At 33.8% G+C, this 23592-nt stretch overlaps 2 protein-coding genes across 2 annotated transcripts; both read right to left on the bottom strand.

Moving 5' to 3' along the window:
• Window positions 1-346: 346 nt before the first annotated feature.
• LOC18441644 (dirigent protein 22) lies at window positions 347-892 on the bottom strand. The gene has a single exon (XM_006851870.3). The coding sequence runs from the start codon at window positions 890-892 to the stop codon at window positions 347-349; it is 546 nt and encodes a 181-aa protein (XP_006851932.3).
• An 18641-nt stretch (window positions 893-19533) lies between these two features.
• On the bottom strand, window positions 19534-20124 carry LOC18441646 (dirigent protein 22). Its single transcript, XM_006851872.1, has one exon. It carries the CDS (start codon window positions 20122-20124, stop codon window positions 19534-19536), a length of 591 nt encoding a protein of 196 aa, XP_006851934.1.
• Window positions 20125-23592: the final 3468 nt, after the last annotated feature.

Genomic DNA, 23592 nt, shown 5'->3' with positions numbered 1-23592 from the left:
AACATGGTCATTCTTAGATGAGGGCGCGCTCCTGTTGTCGATGGGAGCATGATCTTAATGAATATGGGAACATGATCCCATTTGACATGGAAAGCATTCCCGTTAAATAGGGATCTCGATCTCAATGTATTGAGAATGTGCTCCCTATTCATATGGGATCTCGATTCGCTACTTTTACCCTCACCGGAACTCGCTCCGGAGCTTTAGACAGACGTCGCTTTGACGCTCCCGATAACTAAACTATGGTCCTTCAAAGTGAAACAACTCATTCGTTAAGGAGAAACAACACGATGAAATTTTCATCAGTCAAAGAATCATTGTAAAATGAGATAGCAATGATATTTCCTCAGTAGTGGATAACGGTTACATTGTAGTAGAGTACAGCATTCCCAGTTGTTGTATCTAAGGAGTAGGTTTGTTTAAGAATGTAGCCATGAGCGAGGCGGAAGGTTCCACTACCTCCAATAATCGACAGCTCTCTCACCGTATGCAAAATTGTGTTCCTTCCCATGACAGTGAGAGTACTACCATTGAACTTGCCATCTGTGAATACGAAATTGACGGCTTCGAACAGACTGATCTCACTTTGGGACGAGGGAGCATACAGGCCTTGCGCCTTACCAATAACTTGTGATGTAAGCTCCGGCCCTTCGGTCAGGGGGTCATCCACAACGACCACCTGGCCAAAGAGAGTGGGCGAGGACTTTGTCGTGTTGGCTTCTGCTACGATCACTGCCGTAGGCTTCTCTGCGACGAGGAGGTCATGCATGTAGAATTCGATCTGGCTCACTTTTGGTTCCCCTAGGCCTAGCTTTGCTTGGCAAATGGGCATGGAGGAGAAGAAAAGCAGCAATGAGGTCATGCCGGTGGCTAATGCTGCGTTCCCTCTCATCTTGGATTTAGGTAAAATCGAGTGAGATTCTTGATGGAGGTACTTTCTTTTATACATGTACCTGTCTTAAACCTCCTTCATTATATTTGGGAAAAGGGTTGGTCTTGTGGATGCTCAAAACGTGCAAAAGCATCTTTCAATTGTTCGGATTGAACGAGCCTCATCTAAGGGCCAAGACTGAATTTTATTTTTTATTTTAAAATGATATTGATGTGGAATTTGGGATGTAACTACATTTTCATAATTAATATTAATAAAAATAATAAAAAATATTTTGAACAAGAAATATTGATCCAAAAAAATTTAGCGGTATTTTGGTTTTTTTAATTATTTAAAATACGTTATAATCATTTATTTAGTTATATTTATAAAATCTAACTAAATCTAACTAAATATAACTAAAATCTACTAATCATTACTCAAATATTCATAAAATCTAACTAATTATAACTAAAATCTATATGTTTTAATCATTACTAAAATATTTATAAAATCTAACTAAATATAACTAAAATCTAACTTAAAATCGTGCTAAACATAACTAAAATCTACTAATCATTACTAAAATATTTATAAAATCTAACTAATTATAACTAAAATCTATATGTTTTAATCATTACTAAACTATTTATAAAATCTAACTAAATATAACTAAAATCTAACTTAAAATCTAACTAAGTATAAATAAATACTACTAATCATTACTAAAATATTTATAAAATATAAATAATTATAACTAAAATCTATATGTTTTAATCATTACTAAAATATTTATGAAATCTAATTAAATATAACTAAAATCTAACTAAATAAGTTTTAATTATTTATTTAGCTATATTTAAAATATGAGACTAATTTTTGTTGTTGAAAGTTCTTTCCGGATGAGAATTTGAGGCGAGGCTTTATTTTATTTTCATAAAGGCTAGGTCTTATAGAAACTTATCCTACTCTGTGATGGTCTGAAAATTTATTTTCATCTCTAATTATAAAATTCAAAACTTCAAAAGTAGTGTAGATTGAGCAGATTTATGAACACTTGAAAATCTTTATAATTAATTGTCTGAAAATGCAATGCAAGATGCACTATTTCTATTACTTGAAATCCAATTATACTAATGTCCATACATCTTGAGGTCGAGATGGTCAAGTTGAGGATTTTTGGGCTTCAAAACAACCTCTTTTAATGAGTTTTAGAGGAGTGTCCTAAATTGATTGTTTAGAGCCTCGCACTTATATAAACTTTTTTTTTTAAGTAAATGTATATATTCATACCATATACTAGAGAAGAGAGAGTAACTATTTACTCTCAATGGAGTATACTATCTATTTACTTTATTGGGAGTAAATATACTTGAAATCCATTTTTCTCATGTCCATACATCATGAGGTCGAGATGATCAATTTGAGGATTTTTGGGCTTCAAGACAACATCTTTTAGTGAATTTTTCAGATGCATCTTAAATTGATTATTTAGAGCTTCACACTTATATAAACTTTTTCCTTTAAGAAAATGTGTATATTCATACCATATACTTCTTAGCCCATATTCTTCTTTCTCTTATTTCTTTTCGCTTTGTTTATTTTTTTTCCTTGCTCCACTATTGCTAATGGTTTTGTGTATTATAGTTTTTTTGTTTTTATAATTTTTTATTAGTAAGTGATATTCAATTTATTGGAGATATTTGAGCATATAAAGGAAATTGAGTAAGAATACAATAACAAGGTATATTCCAATTGTTAGATTTGGTGATATCCAAAATTACCCACATAAAGAAATCCTATATTATGTGGGATTGATATTGAGATTGATATTGATAAGTTTCTTAAAAGAAATAAAAATCCAAAAAAATTAGGACTTTTATGTATATCTCTTAGTTTCTGAGATATATGTAACAACTATATATATTTTCATATTTAGTGTGGATTCTTAACTTTATATATATAGAATGAAAGAACGAAGAATTTGTATGTCCTATTTGGATCACCATATGTGGTTTCCTTAAGAGAAAGAGGGGGGCAGGGACCTCCCATGCATGAGATACAAGGTCTCCCTTAGAGAGAAGAGAGCTTCTTATGGAGAGAAATATTGTAATTGTACTTCATATAGATTGAGAGGCTTATTTCTTGTAGAGAAGTGACTCTCATGAAGATTTTAGGTGGTTTCCCCTTTAAGTGAGAGAAAGTCTCAGTTTGTCGTTCCCGTAGATGTACCCTTTTTAGGGAAACTACGTAAATATTTGTGCTCTTGTGGTATGCGTGTTTCATTCTTTATTTTCGTGTTTTATTTGTCAAAAATCAACCCATCAGGTTTAAAACTTCTGCGCATAGCAAGTGGTATCAGAGCCTGGTTTGGGGGTTATCGGTATGGTGGTAAAGGTTTTGAATGCAAGGTTTGAGGTGGAAAAAATTGATGGCAAATACTATTTTTTAGCAAGAATGCTGAAGAAATTTATTTGAAAAAATTTGAAGAATTTATGAAGTTATCCAATGGATGTTGGCATGATGAACATGTGATTTTGATATTAAGGTGGAGATTGTTGGATTTGGTGATATCCAAAATCACCTATATAAAGAAACCCCATATTATGTGGGATTGAGATTGATATTAGTAAATTTCCTAAAGAAAATAAAAATCCAAAACGATTAGAACTCTTAGGTATATCTCTTTGTTTCTTAGATATATGTAACATTTATAAGAAGTTTCACATTTAGTGTGGATTCCTAACCTTATATATGTGGGATGAAAGAGCAAAGAATTTGTGCGCCTTATTTGGGTCACTATATGTAGTTTACTCTAGAAAGACAATGTCTCTTTTAGAGAGAAGAGAGCTTCATATAGAGAGAAACATTATGATTGTGCCTCATGTAGATTGAGATACTTGTTTCTTGTAAAGAAACGGTTCTCATGAAGATTTTGGATGGTTTCCCCTTCTAGTGAGAGAAAGTCTCGGTTGCTCTCAAAGTTCTCTTTCTAGACAATGCTTTAGTTATGGTCTGTTCTAGACAGTGGTCTACTTATCGGAATAGAGATGAGAGATCGACAGTGGTGCCGTTTGGGAGAGTAGGTTTTAAAGGGTTTGCTCGACTAGGGTTTGTCGAGGGTTCGAGAGGTAATTATGTCCCAAAATATATGATGTAACTTTCATTAGTATAGTGGATTTCAGTGTGTCATGCTCGTGGATATAGCTCTTTTGGGGGGAACCACTTAAATCTTTGTGTTCTTGTGTATGTGTGTTTCATTATTTATTTTTCGTCTTTTATTTGACAAAAATCAACCTGGTTTAGATCATTCGCGCACAATATCAATTTTGTGCTTAGCATATCTTATTGTTTATCTATTGTCAATAGTTCATCATTCATAAGTTGATTAGGTTATCGTAGCAAAATAAAAAATAAAAAATACTGTTAGTTGAAATAGAGTCGCCGCCTTTCCATAGAATATGCATAGCATATTGATGGATTTTAATGTGATTCAAAAGGCACATAGATATATATGAGAAAGTCGTGATTGTTTATTCTATTTTACATGTTGCATGTAATCCAGCTAGTATTTATAAAAAGGTAGAAATAATGTCTGTACATAATTTTCATGTCTCGATAAACAAGTGCTAAGATGGACCTCTATTTAAAATTTGACCCATTTTTTTTCCTTTTCGAATTGAAAAAATTTGACCTTTTTGCAAGTTCAGAGCTTCCGCGCACAACACCGACTTTGTGCTTAGCATATGTTATTATTTATCTATTGTCAATTGTTCATAATTCATAAGTTGTTTAGGTTACAGGATTCTAATAGCAAAATAAAAAATAAAAAATACTGTTATTTGAAACAGAGTCGCCACCTTCCCATAAAATATACAAAACATATTGATGGATTTTGAGGTGATTCAAAAGGCGCATAAATATATATGAGAAAGTTGTGATTGCTTTCCTGTCTCGATAAACAAGTGCCAAGATAGACGTCTATTTAAAATTCGACCCCGTTTTTTTTTCCTTTTTGGATGGTAAAAATTCGACCTTTATGCAAGTTTCTAATGGGAGTTTTATAAGTATACCACAAAAAAAAAAATCATACTCTCTAGGGGAGGATATTGTAGATCTACTCTCTTGGTGAAAGTCCACTTAATCTTCAACCTTGCGACCACTGACCAACCTCGAGAGAGAAAAAGAAAAAAAAAATTGAAATCCATGCTTCCATTATGTGTGCATAAAAGAGTAATATCCCAATATTGAAGAGAGATACTTATTAGTACACTCCATTACATGTGTGTATGCACCTATGTTTTTAAATCCAGACGGGATAGGATACTAGGCAGTTTTCTAGTCTAGTCTAATTCAATTAGAGGTCCAATTGAATGAAAATTGGTAAAAATGATGGAACTAGTTAAAAGAAATTACAATATTTAAATGTGTTTTTTTCTAGATCCAAGTTTTTAGTGGACTAAACCAGTTTAGGGTCCAATCCGATCCAATTATGTTTAACATTGTATGCACAAATAATACCTTCAATCATATATGACACAATGAACCCCAGTCGATTAATTTCTGGCAACGTTTTGTATATACATGAATAGCAGCCATTGTTTATGATGAACCATTGACACTATTTTGAAAGTTCGACAAGGTAATTTAGCACAATGTATATAATTTTTAATTTTAAATTTTCTCACCGACTAGAACACTTACAAAAGTTCAAGTACAATAAAACTCCCTTGAAATAAAAAAATGAATGAGCAAAAGTGGTTATCATTTGCTGCCACTAATTAGAACTTCATTTATTAAATGAATAAAACCAACACAATGCTTATGAGAATAAAAAAAAATAAAAAATAAAATACTGTAAATTACAAAGCAAGATGCCGTAAAATTACCTCAACGGACTTAGTACACCCTACACCGGGTCTCCTATTTCAATGGCGCATGGGACCCATGGTCTATGTCAGATATTTGAATCATGGGAAAGCCTTGGCTACAACCCTTAATCAATATGAGAGTAACATGAAACATCACATAAACCACAAGGCCATAATAGCTTGTATATGTAGGGTGTGCCCCCTATTTACTCCTAGCTTGGGGTTTACCCCTATTTCTAACTCAAAAAATAATTTTCTAAGGGAGAAAGAGATCTTAGATAGAAGAGAGAGAGAGATGAGAGGTGTAGAGATTTATGGGAGAGAGGGCCCCCATTTATAAAGTTTTCCAGGGTCAGGGTTTCTTTAGGATTAGCCATATTTATGGCGATTAGATCCAGACTATTGATCATAGGAGACATGTGGGGTGAGAGATCTGAGTCATTCAATCCTTAGATCAACCATCATAATTCAAAAGAAAATACAAAACCTTATCCGTCAGCTTCCTAAACCTTTGTCTTATTAAATATAAAAAATGAAAACTATCAGATAATATCTACCATTGTATAAATCTCTTTTATTTATACATATTATCTTTATAAGTCCTATTTCCATACGATTCCATATAACTTATCATGTTAATTGTTTCCATGCCTTACTCATCAAGGCATATCAAATCAAAAGGACTACCTACTTTAAGTGGGGGGTGTCACCCATGTAGACCATGGGTGGTCTCCACACACATCCAGATAAGGATTTATGGTAGGATGCCCCCATATTAAATATGATTTTTAAAATTATAAAATTAATTTTTAGAATGTGAGAAATAAACTTTATTTTTTCTGAACATTAAAATACTGAAAATTGAATATCTATTAATTTATAAATTCATTTTATAAAAATAAAATATCCAGGACTCATAAAAAAATTCAAATAATCAATTTAAAAATCATATAACATCAACATAATTAAAAACGAATAATTTTGATGGGAATCAAATCTGTCTAGTTCTAGAAATCTATAATATTGCTGAAATACTTCATCTTCTATTGTGGATAATAATTCACACTTGCTTTCTTAAACTGACCTAAATTAAACCTCAAAGGGCTCAAGTCTCAACTCACCTCAAATATTTTTCCTCAAGTGGTATAGAAAAGAACTTCCCTACTCTCCTTTTACTTTTTGTTTCTTTCCTTCTTTTTGGGGAACATGAGGCCCAGACAGAATCAAGAGTTTTCCGGAGAGGTTTTGGATGGCGTAGCCGTGAGATGAGTAACGATATGCACCTCGCGCTGCATGGCAAAATCCACCTCGAGCTGCATGGCAAAATGCACCTGGAGCCACACTCTTCTCCAAGCCTCCAGACGTGTCAGGGGTCAGGAAAGCCTTTAGTTTCCATTTTTGTTTCATCACAGTGCTCCCTAGAACTCTCGGAAGTTGATTTTCAAAAACTTTTAGAGGGTAGGGGTAACAAAAGTTAGTTTGACGAGCCCCACGATAGGCACCATAACCATAACTATTTATAGTGAAAACATGAGAGAAACCTCTCGGACTCGCTCCCTGATTTTTACTCAAAACTTTCTATTAACTCAATTCAACAAATTAAGGGTCCTATCAAATTATAACCCACAAATGAATTAATCTCAAAGAGAGCTCAACCCCTGACAGATTGCTGGCTGTGCCAGCTGATCAGATGTGCCTAAAGGGAAGGAAACTTGGAAATATATATTGTAAATCAAGAATGTAGCATTGTTCTAAACATAAGAAATAAACGTAAAGATGAAAAAAATGGAGACTTCTTACTCAAAGCGGGGCCAGCTAGCCTGGCAATAGGAGTCGAAACCCAAATCAAGCTGCTTTAGCGTGATTTGCCTAGAACCACCTTTAAGCTTGAGACGTGGTGCAGATGGGATGTTAAGTCTAAATTACTGTTGTCATTAAACTCGGGGTTTTCTTGAGTTTAGTCTTGTCGCTCCTGCTTGTAATGGGTTTCAGGTTACCAGGGAGTGCTCAAAGTTTAGGCCTAGGCTAAAGATTTCAGGGGAGTGTGAGGGTTTGTCTAAATGGGTAAGAGGGAGGGTTGTTTGAATTTGAACATCGGAAAAAACCCCCCCAGAGCAGTCAAGAGTCACGTAGTTACAGGAAAATCTTCAACCTAGTGAAAGATTCTGGGCCATCGGATTTGCACGATTCACTATGAGTGGGGCAAATAACCTTGTGCAGAAAGGAAATTGCACCAGCCATTATAATTGTTTTTATATAAACTTTATTGCTAGGTATTGAGAATGAATATGGACTTCTTTAACCTCGAAACGGCATTTTAGGCTGTCCCTCATGGACCCGTGCAGCACTAGAGGTGTGGATGCCCTGCTCCTGTTTTGTATGGCATAATGCAATGGTTTAAAAAACGGATCGGTGACCCGGATCGGGCTTTCAAAAAACCGATCCGGATAGGCGAATCTACAATCCGGATCGGGAATCGGGTGAATCGGTCAGAATAAAGCTTCAAAAAAATCCAAAAACATTATTAAAATTCATTATAAATATTGTTTTTTAGGAATTCAATAAGAAATGAGGGTACTACATTAAGAATTTTCATGTTTTTGAATGAATATGCGAATATTGATATGTTCTTTCCCTGCATGAACCGCCATTCAGCATTTAATTTACATCACACAAAAGGATAAACATAGAATTATAATGGAATAAGTATATCAACATACATGGACTACAATAAAGCATAAAATTAGTAACATACGATCTAAAAATAAAATGATAGAGACGTTGTTCTTCTTGGTCACGCTGGTGCCATCGATTGAATTCGTTTGACAATTCATTGATTCGATCTAAAAACGAATCATCGATATTAGCGGGCGTCTGACTATTCCCAAATCCCTGAGTGTTAGTGTTTTGTTGTGTTCCCAATCCAAAATCCCCGAAGCTTGTCCATCCTTCATGCTCACCTGCACTGTCGTGCTCATCCCTATACTGTTGCTGTTGGGACTCGATATGTGAATAATATGGCTGGGATAGGGTGGCCTCAGAATCATCATCTCTCTCATTTTCTCTTAGACCCCCTTCCCACTCTCCCTCATTAAGTACAATATCTCCGACGTATTGTGGATACATTGGCTGGCTGCTTCCTCTTTCATGCTGCTCATTACTTTCTTCAATATCTTTATCACCGATAGCCTCAAGGAACGCTCTCTTGTGCAACACTGGCTCCTCCTCTTCTACTACCCATTGGTCTGCTGTGTCTGTGACAAATATTGTGTCTAAGTCTATCGGCCCATAGTCTTCAAGCTTCCTTCTTATTTGTCGCTCTCTGAGGTTTAAATTATAATGAACGTAGACTAGTTTATGAAGCTTCTCAGAAGCAAGTCGATTCCTCCTAGTAGTGTGCAACCATTGGAACGTACTCCAATTGCGCTCACAGCCAGTAGCAAAATATGTCTGGGAGAGCACCTTGATTGTTATCCTCTTTAGGTGAGGTGCATCAGTACCATATATCTCACACCATTCAGCTGGATTAAAATGTAAAAAGCATTGTAAGGGCAAGAACAATTCATAAGATTAAATATATGAATAAACAAAATATTAGCGAGGGGATAACCTGGATCCATTATAGTTCGAGAATTTCCGGCAAGTCTAGTTCCGAAGGATCCTATAACATCCCTATACATAGCAAGCTAAAATAAATATATTACGTTTTAGTGCATTATTCCTCACAAATATAACAACTCAATGAAGTTCTTACCCAAACATTAAATAATACCTCTTGTATTGCTGCTACTTGGTTTCGATGGCGTTGTTCAGGTGTCAAATAGAAAAATTTTGGATTGAAGTAGTAACCTAAAAAATATATAAGTTGAAAAATGTCATTTACAATTTCATAAAAAAATGATTTAAACTGAAACATTGTAATGATACAAATATATATTTACCAGCATAATGAATTGGACGTCCAAATTTGGTGTTCCACCTCTTTTCTATAATCTCGATCACTTTGCTAGCAAAATTACACTTCTCCCCAATAGCTGATTTCGCCCTCTCAATACCTTCATAAAGGATACCCATGGTAGCTTTCTTGTCAGCATCCACCATTCTTAACATCGTGACCAAAGGGGCAGTGGCCTCTACAACACTGGAACATCGAGACCAGAACAACCTATTTGAGATTATGTCGTCCACTTTTATACCGGTACTGGACTTCGAGAGGCAGTCATTTAACCACTCTTCACAAGTAAACAATCTCTTTAATGCACCTTCAGATTGTCGAATGGAGTCCACAGCTAAGTAATCGGTCGCAAAGCGGGTTATGGCAGGCCTGATTATCTCTTTTTTCTTAGAGTGTTCTCTAAACAGAAATAATATTTTAGAGTGGTTGTATATAAATCTCGACACCAACCTTGCTTTATCTAGAGTCTCCTTCACAATTTTGATCTCATCGATTTCCTCTAACATAAGATCGATGCTGTGTGCAGCACACGGGGTCCATACTAGATGCTTCCTCTTATCCATCAACTTGCTGCCCGCAGAAACACATGCACGCGCATTGTCCGTAATAAACTGGACTACATGCTTATCTCCCACCTCCTCCACTATCTGATCATATAGTCGTACGTAGAAGTTTGCATCCTTCTTCATCCCTGATACGTCTTTGCTAGACAAAAAAGCTGTACCTTTTGGGGAATAGGCCAAGAAGTTTAAAAACTCCTTTTTGCTAACTTTATTCAACCAACCATCACTCATGAGAGTAATTCTTGTCCTTGGCCAACTCTGTTTATATTCTTCAATCTACTTTTTAACTTCCTCTACCTCTTCATCTAATATTGGCCCACTGAGCTCACATGCCGTCGGGGGTTTTACCCCGGGCCCGACTCTCTGGATTGCACTAATCATAGGTGGAAAATATGGGTTATTGACTGCATCAAAGGGAATCCCTTTATCGTAGAACCATTTACCAACATATCTCCCTAACATGTTTCTTGTACCTTTAACCATGCCTTTTAGGGTCACCTGTTGTGACTTAGGCTTTGAGAGAAATGGGTCTTTACGACTATGACCTGCAATACTGGCACTCCTAGGTAACTTAGAAACAATTTCTTCAACAACTGATTCTCCTTGATACATATTGCCACCAACCCCTCCATACATATTTGAGCTAGGCCCGCCATACATGCTCGAGCTGGACCCGCCATGCATATCTGAACTAGGCCCACCATGCATATCGGAGCTAGGCCCACCATGCATGTCTGAGCTAGACCCACCGGGCATTCTAAACCCACGTTCCCTCTGAGATTGTTCATGTAAACTCAATCTTGTGGCCATGTCCAGCTCATTATTATATTGCTCTTCTAGGTCATAATTATATTGCTCTTCTGTATCATTCCTGCTTGATGGTGTATATAAACTAGCTATCTCCTCATTCATCCTATGTTTGGCAATTTTTTTACCTTTGCTAGCATTAAGAATTGCCACCATCTTTTTTTTACATTACTAGGGACACTAATGCATGCAGAAACTTCTCCCTTAACCCCTGCCAAGTGTTGCTTGAACCTATGTACCCCACTACTTATCACTCTTTGACAGTAATTACAAATAATTTTGTCTTTCTTGTTGGGATCAAGTCTGAGCCCATGTTGCCATGCAGTCTTCTGTAGATCTTGACATGATTCAACTGTTTTAAGATGTAAAAAGTTTAAATTAACTTGACAGTTCAAAAAGAAAAATAATCACCATATGTAGTGATAATATGTTGCGGTAGTTCATGTAGTCATATTCGTTGTTATTTGTTATTGCAAAATACCTTTTTTGACAATAATATTTTCGTACATATCAATTACAAACATTTAGAATAATACAAAATGCAACCTCCAAACATGGCTACAACTCAATTATCAAGAACATACATTTTTTGCATTAAAAAATTAATAATAAAAACAATTCTTCAAAGAGCCGGCTAACATCAGTCATTCCAACTAAAAAATCCATGAACAACAGATAAAAAAAATACAGTTTTGTATTAAAAATATAATAACATGCATTTTTTTGCATAAATAATCCATCAACATACAATTTTTTCAACAAAAACTTTAACAATAAAAATTTAAAATATGGTTTAATACCTCATGATAATTAAAACCTTGTCACGATTTTCACATCTTTTCGGAAAATCATCATTTTTCAAAAAATTCGATCATGGAAAAAAAAAAAAAAAAATTACAGCAAACTCAAACAATAAAAATTAAAATTGGGTTTAATACATCATGATAATCAAAACTTTATCACGATTTTCACATCTTTTCGGAAAATCATCATTTTTCAAAAAATTCGATCATGGATAAAAAGAAATAAAAAAAAAAAGTACAGCAAATTTTCAAAAAATTCGATCATGGATTAAAAACAAAAATTAACAAATTTTCAAAAAGTTCGATAATGGATTAAAAAAAAAAAATCACAAATTTTCTAAAAATTCGATCATGGATTACAAAAAAAAATTCGATCATGGATTAAAAAAAAAAATCACAAATTTTCAAAAAATTCAATCATGGATTACAAAAAATTCGATCATGGATTACAAAAAATTCGATCATGGATTACAAAAAATTCGATCATGGATTACAAAAAATTCGATCATGGATTACATAAAATTCGATCATCGATTACAAAAAAAAAAAAAAAAAAAAAAAAAAAACCAAAAATTCGATCGTGGATTACAAAAAAAGAAAAAATCAATTACATCATGGATAACAAAACATTCAATCATGGATTACAAAAAACTTTATCATGGGTTACATAAAAAACAAAAAACAAAAAATTCGATCATGGATTACAAAAAAAAACAAACATTTCGATCACGGATTACAAAACATTCGATCATGGATTACAAAAAATTCTATCATGGGTTACAAAAATAAAAAATAAAAAATAAGAAATAAAATTCGATCATGGATTACAAGAAAAAGAAACAAACATTTCGATCATGGATTACAAAAAATTCGATCATGGATTACAAAAAATTCTATCATGGGTTACCAAAAAAAAAAAAAAAAATTCTGTTCTTCACGGAGTCGTTTTACATAAGCGATTTTAACTCAAAAATTCACCTCTAAGTGAATAAATTACATCCAATTGAGTATATTTTCTGATAAACAACAATATAAGGAATCAAAACCCTAAATTTTTAACACATTATTTCCAATATATCATGAAAACAAAATCAAAAGGCGGAAAAAAAAAAAAAAAAACAGCGGAATTTTGGTTCCGCAGACATCTCAGTGTTCATATCAAATTTCTTGTTGTAATTGACCAGATTACGTAAAATTAAAAATTTTAAATCATACTAGACACAATAAAGATTAAAAACCCTAATTATTGAACTCATTATGTTCAAAATATGCCGTGAAATAAATCAAATGGCGGAAAAAAAAAAAACCCAAACTTCTTACCTGATTTTGTGAACCGAAGCCTTCAATCTCCAAAAAACTCTGTTTTTCTCAACGATTATCACAAATTAGTAACAAAAGGTTTTGATTCACAGCTTTAAGATCAAAATGCCTACAAAATTTGAAAGATTCATGCCCTATTTGGTATGAAACTTTCTGAAAAGGCGGAAACCCTAAACACCAAATTTTTCGTGATAAAAAAACAACAAATTTTTCCACCATTTAATCCTTGAAAAAGCTGAATAAAGCAGTTTACAGCCTGCAAATCAGATCACATGCCAAAAAAAACAAAAAAAATGATCAAAAAATGACAAATTTCAAAGAATCCCGTGAAGAACACTGTGCAACCAGTGTTCTTCACGGACTTGCCGATTCCGCACAGTGAATCGGCAAGTCACTGTGCGGAATCGTCGGTTCTCTCTAGAACCGGACGATTTCCGATTTTTTAACCGATCCGGTCCCTTTTCGCGATTTCCGAGTCGAACCGGGAGAGTCCGATTCGACTCGACGTTTTTTAAAACGCTGGCATAATGATTATGCTTTTACTACATGACCTTTTGCTGATGAACTAATTGGCCCTACTGTGCTTTTGTAACAATCCTAAAATTTCAAAAAAAAAAAAAAAAAAAAAAAAAAAAAAAAAAAAAAAAAAAAAAAGGGGAAAATATGCTTATAAATAGGTGATGTTCTGTTTGAGTATGATGATCCTTGGGGACCATCACTGTTTTCAAAAACTTTTACTTCGTTTAACTTTTGCTTGCCTGTTTTGCTTGCCTGCTTTTGCCTCTTGCTGCTTGCAGCTGGCAACGTCCTTTAGCGGACGTGGTTTTCGTACGATAAAAGTCTGCTTTTAACTCGACACCTCAGGTATGAGGTAGAGCGTAAGAAAATAATATAATAATACGTTATAAGAATTTAAATAGGGGTTGTGAGCACTCCCACCCTAAAACAAAATTTTGAGATCTCTCTCTCTGGTCGAAACACAACGAACTTCTCTCTCGAACCGAAATTTTTATCGGAAGCTCCCTCTCAAATAATTGTGGGTAAGTGACATCGTCTTTCTGAAAAATAGTCTATTTTTAATAAATAGTGATATTTCCGTCTAGGATCTTTATTTTATCAGTTTTGTGTGTAAGTGACCTCATTGTCTTGAAAAATAATCCATTCTTTTTAAAAATAAAATGAAATAATTATTTTTGCTTATTATCATGAATTTTAGGCGCGATAAGTTTTATGCACACGTGACCTCATTATCTTGAAAAATAATCTTTTTAATAAAAATTGTGATATTTTATCTATGTTAGAAATTTTGAATGCTGTAAATTAGAAAAATAAATTTATTTATTTTTCTTGTCTATTGTTAGAAATAAATGTGATATTTCTGCTTTTAGTAAAATTGTGATATTTCTTTCTACTGTTTTGAATATTTAGACATTGTAAAATTCATATGCAAATGACTGCCTTATTATTTAAAAATTGACATTTTTGCAATTGATTATAGTATTGCTGTGAAATGTTTATTTGTGAATTGATATTCCATAAATTGTGATAATTCTGTATTCTTGAATTTTTATAAGAGTTTTTTTTCTATACATATTAAATTGGCAATTATGCTAGAATGCCTTTACAAACTGCTACCTTTCTAAATTTGAGCCCAAAATATTTGATTGGTTATTTTTGAAATATTATAGAGAGTGACTGTTATTAATGGTTTAAGTGAAATTCATATTAATGGTTTCAGTGATATGTTGAGTACATGATATTGCTGCTTTCGAATGTTTAAAGAGATTTAGAAATAATTTAAGTATGCAAGTGGACTCATCCGGTTCGCCGGTGAGGTATAAGTGGACCTATCTGGGACGCCGGTAAGGATTAAGTGGACTCATCCGGTACGCCGGTGAGGTATAAGTGGACCTGCAGGGATTAAGTGGACCTATCTGGGACGCCGATAGGGATTAAGTGGACCCATCAGGACGCTGATGGGGTATATAGGTGACCTACTTGGGACGCCAGTAAGGTATTTTGTGAAATCCTTTGAATTATGTACTGTCGTTAAAAGTGTTATAAGCATTTCAATTACTCGGATTATACTTAATTATGCAATTATTGAAAGTGAAATTGTTGATGCATTTTCTATTAATAGATCTCATTTTGGAAAATATTGATATCTTTCAATCATGATTATTTTTAAGATTATGATGATCACTTACTGAGTAGCCAAACTCATCAAACTATGGTAAACATTTTTTCAGGATAACTACGAATTCATTTTGAATGCTAGTCAAGATCAACCTTGGAAGATACTGTTGTTGTGCTAGCTTTCTTTACTTACTATGTAAGACCTCACCATTGTAAATTTGTCCTATCAATAGATATATATATGTTTTGTCCGCACATCTCAAGAATAATAGTATTGTAAATTCTTGGGGTGTGACAGCTTTCTAGTCCATTAGTGGAGTCATGCTTAAATTAGGCATATGCTTACACCGGTGAAAAAAATGGGATCTTATTAGTGCATTACAATACGTTTGTGTCTGCAACTATGTCTTCAAATCCGGACTGAACTCTATGAAACTGGAAAAGTGTCCTGTCCAATTCAATCAGTGGTCCGACCAGTTCTCAAACCTGTTGGATGAAAACTAACTAAATTCATGAGATTTATTTTAAAAACTGCAAAATTTAAATGTGCTTTAGAGATTCACGTTTTTAGCATACCAACCTGGGTTGTTGGGGTCCATCCAATTAAGTTAACATTTATGCATAAACAAGGGCATAACTGTCTATTGAAAATAGTAATTTGAAAAGCAAAAGGCTGTTTTTTGACTATCATCAGGATGTATTCCAATACCTTCCATCATGAACCCCAGATCGATTCATTTCTGGCAACATTTTGTATACACATGAATAACGGCCGTCATTAATGATGAACAATTCACACCATGCAGTATCTCATTTTAATCATTCATCAAACATTGACGACCCTTGAGGTTTGTGCTCCATGTGCCCTTCCACACACTTGAACAAAGCGTTGCTTCAAAGTGAAACAACTCGTTCGTTTAGAAGAAAGAACAAAAGGAAATTTTCATTAGTCATAGAATCATTCTAAAATGAGATATGAATAAGATTTCTTTAGTAGTGGATAACGGTTCTTCAAAGTGAAACAAGTCGTTCGTTAAGGAGACACAACGACGAAATTTTTATCAGTCATATAATCTTTCTAAAATATGATAAGAATGAGATTTCCTTAGTAGTGGATAACGGTTAGATTGTAGTGGAGTACAGCATTCGGAGTTGTTGTATCCAAGAAGTAGGTTTGTATAAGAACATAGCCACTAGCGAGGCGGAAGGCTCCAGTACCTCCAACAACTGACAACTCCCTCACCTTTTCTTGAACTGGGTTCCTCCCTATCACAGTGACAATGCTACCATTGAACTCGCCGTCTGTGAATGCTAAATTGAGGGCCATGAACAAACTGAATTCACTTTGGGATGAGAAAGCATACAGGCCTTGCGCCTTCCCAATCCACTTGGATGTAAGCTCTGGCCCTTCGGTCAAGGGATCGTCCGCAACGACAACCTCGCCAAAGACAGTGGGCGAGGCGTTTGTTGTGTTGGCTTTGGCCACCGTCACTGCCGTAGGCTTATTTGCGACAAGGAGGTCATGTAAGTAGAAATCGATGTAGCTCACTTTTGGTTCACCTAGGCCTAGCTCTGCTTGGCAAATGGGCATGGAGGAGAAGACAAGCAGCAATGCGGCTATGCCGGTACCTCTCATCTTGGATTTAGTGAAAATTGAGTGAGATTCTGGATGAGGGTACTTTCTTTTATATATGAGACTCAATGTCCATTAAATAAATGAATATATAGCCTTGTATTTTATAGACAAATTACAGACAACAATAGAAATAAATCTAAACCATATCCAAACTTACTATAAATTGCAGATTCTCTACCAGCCCTTCCCATATATATTAATGGCAATACATACTTTATATATTAACCGGGTACACAATATACACTTTCTATATTAACTCGGTACACAATATACCCTTTTCATATTAACCGAATATATAATATATATACTTTCCTTTCACATCTCCTTCATTATATTTGGGAAAAGGGTTAGTCTTGTGGATGCTCAAAAGGAACAAAAGCATCTTTCAATTGTTTAGATCAATGGTTCAAAAAACGGATTGGTGGCCCGGATTGGGCATCCCAAAAACCCATCCGGATAAACCCATCCGGATAGAGAATCGGCCGAATTTGTAGGATTAAGCTTTAAAAAAAATCTAAAAAAATTATTAAAACTCATTATAAATGTTGTTTTTTACGAATCCAATAAGAAATTGGAGTACTACATTATTAATTTTCATTTTTTTCATCAATATGTGAATATTGATATATTTTTTCTCTGTATGAACTTATTTTAACCATTAAATTACATCACACAAAATAAAAATCATGGAATTATCATGGATGAAGTATATAATCATACATGGACTACAATAAAGAATGGTTTTTTGATAAGAACTTTTTAGTCTTTTTGACAAAAACCTTTTATTTTTTTTACAAGCAATGTTTGTCGTATTACATTTTTTTTGGTTTTTAGCAAGAACCTTTTTTTTGACAAAAAATACTTGTTGTATTATTAATTTTTTTATAAGAACTGTCTTTTTTTACATTAACTTTTTATTACCTTTTATTTTTTTGACAAAAACCTTTTATTTTTTTGACAAAAAAAAGGAATTTGACAAGAAAAATAATTGATAAGAACCTTTTATTTTATTTTATAAAAAACTTTTTATTTTATTGATAAGAAAAAAAATTTCACAAAAAGAGAAATTGATAAAAAAACCTTTCATTTTTTTGATAGGGATTTTTTATCCAAGGGCCAAGGATTTTTTATTTGTAATTTTTATTTAAAAATGATATTGATATAGAATTTGGGATGTAACTACATTTTCATAATTAGAATGAATAAAATTAATAAAAAATATTTTGAATAAGAAATATTGATCCAAATAAATTTAATAGTATTTTGGTTATATTTTATTTAAAATATTTTTTAATCATTTTTTTAGTTATATTTATAAAATCTACACCCTTAAATTTAGATAAAAATCTTATTTAAATAAAAAAAAATATGAGACTTTTTTTTATTGTTGGGCATGGCATTGTGAAATCCTTTCGACCCGTTCACATGATGTGGAGGGGTTAGGTTACCTTCGACCTGTTTTCATGTTAGGGATGGGAAATGAACAATCTAAATAATATATAATATTTTTGTATTTTAATTTTATTTATTTATTTTTATTTTTTTTATAAGATCCATAAATGCTAAAAGCGAGATTCTTTTGATGCTTTTCCGGGGCTAAAACAATTATTTCTAGGAAGATTTGAGCTGCCGCCCTAGGAAAGCCACGGACTAAGCTAACCTTTTACTTACTTTTGAATTTACTTTGTAATACCTCCTCTTCATATGCAGTGTCTCGACTCCGCCATTTGTCATCGAGTTAAGAATTTATTGAATACATTAAGAAAATACTCTTTGTAGAAGAACCTTAACAAAATCTTAATAATAACGTCCATTAAAAAGTATGTGTTACTTAAGTATATGCCCTTATTATTATTATTATTATTATTATTATTATTATTATTATTATTATTATTATTATTATTATTATTATTATTATTGTGTTGTATGCTCGAATATCTTTTCAAATAATTGAAAGTTAAAGTTGGTAGTTAACCCATAAAGGGTGGGCCATTTACATATGGAAAATTATTTCTTGTGGGCAAGACTGTATTTATACAATATGCGGTCCAAAGGTATAAATCATTCCTACTAAAGATGGATGCAAATAGGTGGTCCATCTAAAAACAAGTGTAATTAACGATCCAAATGTTTTCTTAATATAATTATTATTTCTAGTTTTCAATATTTATTTATTTATTTTTCACATTCATGATCTCCATGTTAGAGATTATATATTCTCTAAATATTCGGATCAAATTATATTTAAAAAATATATTTATTGCCAAGTTCACATTTCTACATTATGTGGGCTTGCCACATAGAAATTGTCCTTCACATACCTAACATGCTTTTTACTAGTCATTGACAATTTTACTCAATTGCCCATCCGAAGCGATATCCTACGACAAAGAAAGAAATCTTTGGCCAAAGCTTTTTTTTTTTTCTTTTCTTTATGTGAATGGTAGTTTTTTTTATATCTGAAATTTACAATCAAAGTAGGTCAACGCGACTTGTTAATGAAAAACAACACAAGGAAATTTTCATGAGTCATAGAATCATATTCTAAAATGGGATAGGAATGAGATTTCCTCAGTAGTGGATAACGGTTACATTGTAATGGACTACAGCATTCAGAGTTGCAGTATCGAAGGAGTAGGTTTGTTTAAGAGCGTAGCCACGAGCGAGACGGAAGGCTCCACTACCTCCAATAATCGACAGCTCTCTCTCTTTCTGCAGAATTGGGTTCCTTCCCATCACACTGAGAGTACTGCCATTGAACTTGTCATATGTGAATACGAAATCGACGGCTTCGAACAAACTGATCTCACTTTGGGATGAGGGAGCATACAGGCCTTGTGCCTTCCCAATCAACTTGGATGTGAGCTCCGGCCCTTCGGTCATGGGGTCATCCACAACGACGACCTGGCCAAAGAGAGTGGGCGAGGACTTTGTCGTGTTGGCTTCGGCCACGATCACTGCCGTAGGCTTCTCTGCGACGAGGAGGTCGTGCATGTAGATTTCGATTTGGCTCACTTTTGGTTCCCCTAGGCCTAGCTTTGCTTGACAAATGGGCATGGAGGAGAAGAATAGCAACAATGAGGCCACGCCAGAAGCTAATGCTGCGTTACCTCGCATCTTGGATTGGGAAAACTTGGAATTAGCTTCTGCGTTACCTCGCATCTTGGATTGGGAAAACTTGGAGTGATATTTTAGATGAAGGTAGTTTTTTTATACATGCACCAAACTTACCATAAACTACATATACGCTACCAACCCTTTCCATATATACTTATTGCAATATATACTTTTTATATTTACCGATACACAATATACACTCTCCATATTAACCGGATATATAATATATACTTTCTTTTTATAGACAAATTAAGCATGACAATAATAGAAATAAATCCTAGATACCTAAACCATATTCAAACTTACCATAAACTATAGATACTTTACCAACCCTTCCCATATATATTGCAATATATACTTTTTATACTAATCAGGTGTATATATTTTTTATATTAACCCTATATATAATATATACTTTATATATTAACCGGATATACAATATATTTACTTTACTTTCATACTCCCCCTCAAACTCAAGATGCTATGAAAGAGAGTGGATGGAGTTTGAACACTAAGTTGTGGAAACGCGCAGTTGAATCTTCAAGTGCACACTTATATTGCTTGATCAACATGCACAGAAATCAGCAGCGGCGGATCAATGTGCCTCAGAAACAGAAGGCAAGAACAGAGTGGCATCGGAGTTCAATAATGAACAAAAACTTCATATCTTCACTGGAGATAGAAAAACAGTCGAGACAACCAAAAAAAACATAATGATACTGGAAGAGCCAACAGAACTCGGTGTTGATCCAAGACGGATTCAGCTGCTTGCAGACCAGAACATGCATGATTGAGTAACCGAACAACAAATTCGATCATACAACAAAGATTTTTTATTTTTTTTGGAGTGGTAAAGGGAGAAAATTCAGACAACCCACAAAGATATTTCAAGATTTAATGATTTATGGGTATTTTCAGATTTTTTTTTTGTTTATAATTTACAGGACAACTTCACAAAATAGAGCTCTTTACATAGTCAAAAGACAGCCTATTTGAATAGTAAGGAACCTGCACTTGTAGAGAGAGAGAAAGGATGTCCAACATGTAACTTATAACCCCCGCAAAAAACAAGAAAAAGAAAAAAAAAAAAAGGGAGTCCCTCAAACCTATGAAGGAAGCCTTAAATCGGAGGAGCTCAACAATCTGAAAATTTATAGGGTACGACAGATTCGAAATATAAATTCCACTGGAAAAACCTTTTGAGGGTACAGCCATGAAAAATTATGGGTACCAGAATTCTGAAAATCTGTAAAACAACAAGGATAAATAATTTGGTAACATTGGTTTTTCGGAGAGGCCGGTGCAGGGATTGGTTATGCAGGGAACCTTAAAATTTAGATACGAGAGATTGTGGGTTTATTGGTAGCTCATTGGATGGTTGACTATGGATGTCGAAAATTATGAGATTAGGAGAGAGAGTGGTTGCTCGGGGTTTTGCAAATTTTATTATTATTATTTTTTCAATTGGCCCGCCCTGATAGAGCCATGACCGGGCCAGGGCCTGGGCCTAGGCCTGGGCCGGTCCTAGCATGTTGCCAGGCATAATGCAAGTATATGCCTGGTTAGGTTGGTGGATGGCGTGATGAACCGTAAAAGAAGGGTCTACCTCCATTTGGTCCACTTGGGATTTCCATAGGGAATACTTGAGTAAACCCTCATTTGGTTTGAGATATGCAAGTTATTATAGTTTTGCTGGACTATGATGTGTAGTTATTTTATTCTTTATTTTATAGGAAATTAAATGGCAATGGATTAGTAAGGGAACACTTTAGAGTTAAAACTTTATTTTTCTTGACGATACTGCCGTCCCCAATCTGGTTAGGTTAGTAGAGAATGGGCCAAGTTTTTTTTAAAATGTGTCATGAAACTTTAGACACGGAATGTGGAGGATATTAAGGTAAATTTAAGTGTGGAATTTGTCTAGTGCTTGAAGCTGAGGATTATATTTTTCTCAAAAGAAAATTGGTTATATAATTTGAAAATGGGCCAAAAACCAAAAAAAAAATAGAAAAAAAAAAAGTGATTTACATACATACCTTAAAATTTTAGGTAAAATACAAAATATTTTTTTTATAAGAAGAAATTAAAAAAGTCGGTCAACCCGTTTTTTTTATTGATTTTCCAAAATTACCCTCTGGTATGAGGATTCCATCCTCGGATTGAATTTTAATTGTTAAATTTTTTTTGTTAATGGGGCAGTGCCCAATGAAAATAAAATTGTCTAAGGATTGCATCCTAAAGTAGTATAAAACTTACTGACAAACAATACCAGCAAAATTAACCGCATTTAAAATTAAGAAATAAAAATCGTGAAGGAAATCACAAGAAAAAAAAACAAAATATGCGGATACGAGTATTCCATCATGGGCCCATACATAAAAAAAAAAAAAAAAAAAAAAAAAAAACACACCCCCACAAAAGGCCTCTCTCTTCTCTCCAAAAAAAAACACTCTCTTTATTAATCAAAATTCAATTTCCTAATACAATTCACGCCATCCCCTATTATTCACCCGTTTACAATTTTCCTTGACAAACTAATCACGTTAATATTTTTCTAGAAATATAAGCTTACTATTAAAGCAAACTCTTCTTTATTCCCTAAGAGATAGATGTAAATCGTTCCACCTCCTTAAAAAAGAACCTCTTGCTATTAAAAACTTATTTTCACGTTTATCTTAAAGCACTACTTTTATCTATAATACAACCCTACCTAAATCCAATACACACTAAAAACGAACTTATAAAAAAAGCTTACCAAACCTTCCTAATTAATCAACTCTAAAAATAAAATTAACAAAAATAAAACTAAAATTTGTAGCACCAGATTCAGATTTTGATCTCTTCTTTAGCCCATACTATACATATTTTGAGTCACCCTCAATAATTTTATTTCCACTTAGTTATGAAAATAATCGCAATCCTTCCCATAGACCTCTTGTCCATGCTTCATTCACAGTTAAGATGCCAATTGGACCTGAGAGCGTCCATTAAATGTTCTCCCTATTATCACGAATAATTCAACCAAAACCAACATGATCGGGATTCCTGAAGGAGTTGCTAACAAAATTAAGTTTGAGGCCTGTGGTGGTGGAATATACAATCTACTACTAGATCGATTTGAAAATTTGCAAATTCAAAGGGGTTTTGAATAATCTGATTTCTAGGACTGAAGGTGCAATTTTTATTTGTGGAAATTTAATCTGCAGCCATGGATATTTGTTTTCAAAGAATATATATCTATGCTTTTATCCTCAAACACTCTTCTGTTACGCTCCTTCCAAATATTCCACATCAACAACACCCAAAGAGATCTCTATAACATTGTCCCCAGCTTTTTAATCCGGGGTTCATCCAATCTGTAAAAAGCATGATTGATAAAAAATGTAAGTTAAAACTATTGTATGCTCTCAATTGTCCGATTAAAAATCAAATGATGCGGGGGCCATATGAAAATATTGTTGACCATTCGATACCTCCTAATGATAGGTTTCTTAAGCTAAAAGAACTAGAAGG

Source organism: Amborella trichopoda, chromosome 9 (genome assembly GCF_054954075.1).
Source record: "Amborella trichopoda isolate Santa Cruz 75 chromosome 9, AtrichopodaSantaCruz75HAP2 v2.0, whole genome shotgun sequence".
In the NCBI taxonomy this organism is placed as follows: domain Eukaryota; kingdom Viridiplantae; phylum Streptophyta; class Magnoliopsida; order Amborellales; family Amborellaceae; genus Amborella; species Amborella trichopoda.
Note: the sequence above shows the minus strand (reverse complement) of the source record. Positions and strands in the feature narration are given on the sequence as shown.